The 6,297-nt window shown below is 23.5% G+C and overlaps 1 protein-coding gene across 1 annotated transcript in view; it reads left to right on the top strand.

Annotated features, from left to right (window-relative positions):
• LOC117175424 (GPI transamidase component PIG-T) overlaps positions 1-6,297 on the top strand; it is a 17,597-nt gene that overhangs the window by 10,378 nt on the left and 922 nt on the right. The window contains exon 7 of the mRNA XM_033365131.1: positions 3,754-3,838. Within this exon, the coding sequence (XP_033221022.1) occupies positions 3,754-3,838 (85 nt within the window). The remainder of the gene's footprint in view (positions 1-3,753; positions 3,839-6,297) is intronic.

Raw genomic sequence — 6,297 nt, 5'->3', positions numbered from 1 at the left:
CCCCCCCTATGAAGTGTTACGTAATTTATGGATGGCCCCTTGGTTTCAGTTTCGTTAATCTCTCCGAGATAGAAGGACTAGAAAATCGAATTGGTGCGAATCAGCACCTGTGTACCTTTTACGTGTGGTAAAGTGTTGCGAGCTTGAACTTCTAAATATTGTTCTCAAGTAGAGGAGTTTCGTTCGTTTGTTGAATTTAAGTATGTTTATGTACATTTATTTGTTGTTTATTGATTTTTCAGAATAATTTCCAATAAATTTGGCAAAACTGTGATTTTTTCCATCAGGTGCATGTGAATGAAGTTGAATAGAGTGTAAACTATCGAATGCCAAAAATGTCGCGAATTCATAACTGCAAATCATGCATTTGAAAATACTCCAACTTTGACCTACCGGGAAAAATACTATATTCACATTCTCGGGATAAACAATATTTTTCAGGATTGGGTGTTCCTTTAGATGCAAAATCCCGCAAAGTTTAATAAATTTGAATAAAATGCGAAGAAGAGGCGCATTTTTTTCCAAAAAATGTATCTTCCTTTTTATATTCAAAGTTGAAAATTCAAAAACCAGATTCGCACCAGTGTACCTTTAGTAGCGGCCAGAAAGGAGTGTACCGTTTAAGGGGGTTAAATATTCTCTTAAAAATAAGTTTTCAAAATAAAAAATCATTTTCAATTTGCCTAGGAATGTTGAGAAATTGGTTTTTATTCTTTTGAAGCCTTTCAGAATACTTCAAAACATTCCAAATTTTTTTTCGAAATCTGCAAAGACCTATATTTTGTTTTAATTTAAGCCGCTGTCTATTTGCATCGAAATTTACGCACGAATAGCCGAATTTTGTCAGTATACGTAGACACTTCGTTTAAAGTATTTAAAATCACTTAAAATTTATTTTGAATCTTTTCAAACCTTCTAAATATCTCTTCAACTTAATCGAATTTTTTTCTAGAAATAATAGGTGTTCATTATTTATAATTCATCAAAATTCAACAATTTTACTTGTAAATTAAATTCTATCAAATAAAATGATTAAAACTGTAACGTTTAACGTTTAGGTTTCTTTGTCTTGTTTCAAATATTTTATTTATAATTAATCATTTTAAGTGAATAGTAAAATATTTCTCAATATTAAGGGATTGTTCTTTTTTTGAATTGCAAAATTTCAAATATTAAAAATTTAGATGAAAAAAATATTTTAAATGTAACAAAGGCCTTTAATTATGAATATATTGTATTCTTTTGAAGTTATTTTGAAATTGAAAATAGTTTATAAAGTTTCAATTGAGCGTTTACATTTGTTTAACTACTAGACTTTTCAATAAAATTTTTTATTTTTTAAGTCTATAAAAACTGTAATAAAATGTAAAAAATCGAACTCTATTCTAAATAGTAAAAGTGCAAGTAATAAAGAATAAACAAAAAAAATTAAAGCATTCAAATTGGAAATCTTGAATTTTAAACTTTTAAAGTTTAAGTTTAAACAATTTTAAAATAAAAAAAATTTTGCATTCAATTGTTCAATAATTTACACGTATAATCTGGAAGGTATTAGGACTTTTCAACTGAATAATTTAAAGTTTAATGAATTTAAACTGCACAATTCAGAATTTTTAACATTCATAAATTATAGAGTTCAAGGACTTAGATTAGGTTCCAAAAATATAAATCCACGTTAACATTTTCAATACTCTAAATTAAAGAATCAATCAATGAACTTTAAAAATGTTCAAAATTATATTATTAATTTATTTTAGACTAGAAACATTATAAAATTTTTTATTTAAATTTTGTGCAACTTGAAAGTTCTTAAATTAGAAGTTAAATTATTTCCATTTTAAATAGTTTAAGCATCTTTAAAAAGCTTTACTTTGTTTCGAATCTTGAGAAATCTATAAGTTGTTTTAATGTTTCCAAATTTAAAATTATTTTTGACATTTTTTCAGAACTTGAAAATAATTTTTTTAATTAATTGAACTTGTCCTGAAACTTTTTAAAAATCCTGCGAATTTAAACAATTTTCCTTAAAATTTGGATTTATAAATAAAAATTGAACACTTATTAGTTTAAGTTTTAAAAAGTTTGAAAATTAATTTAGAACTTGAAATTATTTCAAATAATTTAAGCAACCTAATTTAAAAAAAAAATGTAGATTCTTACAGATAACATACAAAAAATTTAGAACCTTTTTAAGAATTGCGAAAGGTTCCAAAAGAATAAAAACATTTTCTTAATATACCTTAAAAAATTGAAAATGATTTTTCACTTTGAAAAATTATTTTAACAGAATATTCAAAAAGATTTTAAGAGATTTCCAAAATTGTAAAAAAAAACCTGGAAGATTTTAAGGATTTTTTTTTAATTTGCAGGATTTTCTAAAAAATTTTAGGAAAAATTTTATTAATTTTAAGATAGGTTTAGAAGTTCTGAAAAAAATCCCACACACTTCGTTTAAATTACTTGGTATCATGTCAAATTTTTAATTAATTTGAAATCTTTTCAAAACTTTTGAATATCTCTTAAAATTACTCAAATTTTTTCTACAAAGTTCGTTCTTTTTGGTTAAAAAGTCTACTATTATATTTTGGTCGAGAATTGTTATTTTTTTAGTTAACAATTATATTATCTGGCTGAAAGTTAATTTATTCGGTTGAAAATTTAACTATTTTCAACTATTTTTTATTTGGAATTAAAATTTTTTGGTGCAAATATCAAATATTAAATTTTTTGTTGAAAATTCATCTTTAATGGTTGAACATTTTATCAACCAGATGGAAATTTTTCTTATTTTGTCGTAAAAATAAAAAATTTTGTTGAAAATTCACCATTTTAAGTTGATATTCAAATGTTTTGCAGAAAAATCGTATTTTTTGGTTAAAAGCTCAACTACTTAGGTTGAAAATTCCAAAATTTGTTATAAAAAATACAACTGTTTAATTGGAAATTAGTCTGTTTAGGTTGATGATTCAACTATTTTATTTAAAATTCTTATTTTTTTAGGTGAATTCAACTGTTTCTCAATCACTATTAAAATATTATTTGAATTTATTTTTTAATTAACCAAAAATTATACAATTTCTACCAAAAGATATGAATTTTTAACAAAATTGTTGAATCTTTGATCACAAAAGATTACTTTTCAAAAAAAAATTAATTTTCAGCCAAAAAGTGGAATTTTTTACCAAAAAGGATGACTTATTAACAAAATTGTATTATTTCTAACAAAATAATTAACTATTCAAACAAATAATACAATTTCTACCTATAAATAAAAATTCTAAATGAAAATATAATAAGCATGTATTAATAAAAATAATAATATATTAATCAAGTCAATATTTCAACCAAAAAAGATTTAAATTTTAAATAAAAAACATTTAGCGATTTCTTTGCTATGAAATATATCATTGAAATCTGTAAAATTAGAAAATTTCTATTTATAATGCTTAAAAAATTGATCTAAACCTTGTAAGAAAAACGTAGGAAACGGGTAAAATTAAGTCAAAATTCTCGATTTGGGGCGTTTTTGAGGATTTTTTAAATTCAAGAGGAATAAAAGGTGATGAACTCTGATCCTCGCAATCGAAATCTTTGAAAATTTTGCGAAATATTTAAAAATCTTGTAATCCGGTATACAATAAAAATATAAAAAAATGTTACCTGGAAGAAATCGTGCTGCCATCTAAAGGTAAAGCAGTATAATTCCTAGCAATGGGCAAAAATGCTGTGATAATTGCTGGTCCCGCATAAAAGCCGTGATTCGCATCAGGTGGATACTCTTGCCATTTAAGAAACAGATAATCAAAATCTATCGAAAATTTCGTTATAGAATGCGGTGGTAATTGTAGAATGAATTCTAGATAATAAGGCCTTTTTCTCTCTTTTCCTGGCACGTAGCGTTGAACCACTGGTAAATTAATTTAAATATATAATTCTGAATATTTAATTCTAACACAGGGTGTCTACTAAAATCATGGAAAAAAATTTCCCGATGATTTCAAGTTTTTTTAGGGCATTTTAAGCTTTAAAAATATTATATTACAAGATACTCTTGAATCGGTTCATGAAATAAATAAATAATATTAAAAACATAATTAAGCATTTCTTGAATTTGTCTTTAAAGTCCATGAATTTGAATAATAATGCAATCAAAATTTTTATTAAAAATGCTTAAACTTGAAATTTAGTGCATATTTAGGTAAAATTCATGTGCATACTATAATAAATTAAATTTAAACAGCTTCAAATTCTAAATTTTTCAAGTAAAAGTATTTAATTTTCAACGAGATAAATTAAGTTTTAACCAAAAAATTGAATTTTCAATTAAAAGATTAATTTTTTACCAAGAGAGACGATTTTTCAACTAAATAGTGGAATTTTAAAACAAAAAATATCAGTTTTAAACCAAAAGTGGAATAGTTAAATTATTAGTTGAAAAAAATGAATTTTCGACACAAAAACAACAAGTATTCAATAGTTAAATTTTCATTTAAAAAATTAATCTTCACCCAAACCGATAAATTTTTCAATTAAAAGATTAAGTTTCACATAAAAAGATTAATTTGCCCCAGAAATAATTTTCAACGAAATTGATAAATTGTTAACTGAAATTATAAATCTTCAACTGGAATAGATGAATATTAAACCACAAAGATGAATTTTTGCAAACAAAATTTAACAATAAAACAAGTAATTTTTTCAACCAAAAAGTAAAATTTTCAACTAAAATGATGAATTTTCACTGGAATACTTTAATTTTAAACCAAAAGGATGACTGTTCAAACAACAGATTCATTTTCTGCCCAAAAAGACGTTTTTTAACGTATTTTAAACAAAAAGAATTCTGGAAAAGATTTATTTTGAACCTAAAATATATATAATATATATAATAATTCAAACGAAAACTGAAGTTAAATTTTTTGTTAAAAAAAAATCATCTTCAACCAAAGAGATAACATTCTTAACTAAAATGATAAAATATTTAGCTGAAATAATTACATTTTCAGTTTAAAAATAAATTCATTTTCCATAAAAAACAATAAATTGTCTACAAAATAGTTTAAAATTTCAACTGCAATAGTTAAATTTTCAGTAAAAAAAATAAATAAATTTTCAGTCAAATAAAAAACCAATTGACGACGAAAAAAACTCATTTTTCATTCAGTGATCAATTTTCAATTAAAATGATGAATCTTCAACCAAAAAATTAATTTTAAATAAAAGATTTTAACTTTCAACCAAGTTTTTTTTCATTCGAAAAAAGATGAATTGTCAAGAAATAATGTAGTAGTTGATATTTCAAATAAAAAAGGCGATTTCTCAAGATGAAGTGAATTTTCGACTAACAAAGGGTTTTCAGTCAAGAGAAAAATTGCAAACTATTACATTTTTAAGCAAAAAGATGAATTTTTAACAAAGATTATTTTTCTATGTCAATGAAATCAAAAAAATTGAACTCTAAAGCTGACAATTTTTCCATTTGAATTAATAAAAACTGAGCTGCAAATTAAAGCAAATGAAAGTGGAACTCTTGCGAATTTCAAACTTTTAAAATAATTTATACGTATAAAATGGAAGCTACTAACACTTTTAAACTGAATATTTTTGAATTAAATGCAGTTAAACTGCAATACAAATTTTTTAACTTTTATAAATTATAGTCTAAATTGAAGAATCAATCAATTGATTAATTTTTTTTCAAAACGATATCATTTAAAGCAATTTTAAGCCAAAAATATTAAAAATTGAACGATTAGATTTTTTATAAACTGAAAACTTCTTAAATTAAAAGTTAAATTATTTACACTTTAAATGGTTAAAAAAGCCTTAAAATGCTTCCAAATTTTACTTGAAAATCTTGAAAGATCTGCAGGTTGTTTACTTTTTCCCCCAATTTTGTTTAAATTCTGCCAAATTAAACAAATTTCCTTAAAATCTTCCACATTCATTTTTGATAATTTTGTAAATTTTTCTAAATCTTTTTGAATAATCACTCAAAATTATCGTTTCAAAATAAAAATTATTATTAATTTTCATAGGAAATGTTTTTTATTCTTCTGAAGCCATTTCAAATTCTTAAAAATATTGTAAATTTTTGTTTTCGAAATCCGCCCAGATCTTTATATTTTGGCGGAACACATACACACTTTGTTTGAATTATTTCAAATAATTTCAAATTTTAAATTGAATTTGTAATGATATACACCACAGATGTATAAAAGACGTGAGGGCTGGAAATTCGGAACTTTCGTAATTGTAACTTGACATTTTTTTTTGATTTAAGAGATAATTCTAACA

This window comes from Belonocnema kinseyi, chromosome 6, assembly GCF_010883055.1.
Source record: "Belonocnema kinseyi isolate 2016_QV_RU_SX_M_011 chromosome 6, B_treatae_v1, whole genome shotgun sequence".
Classification (NCBI taxonomy): domain Eukaryota; kingdom Metazoa; phylum Arthropoda; class Insecta; order Hymenoptera; family Cynipidae; genus Belonocnema; species Belonocnema kinseyi.
The sequence above is the reverse complement of the archived record's forward strand: the minus strand, read 5'-3'. Positions and strand labels throughout refer to the sequence as shown.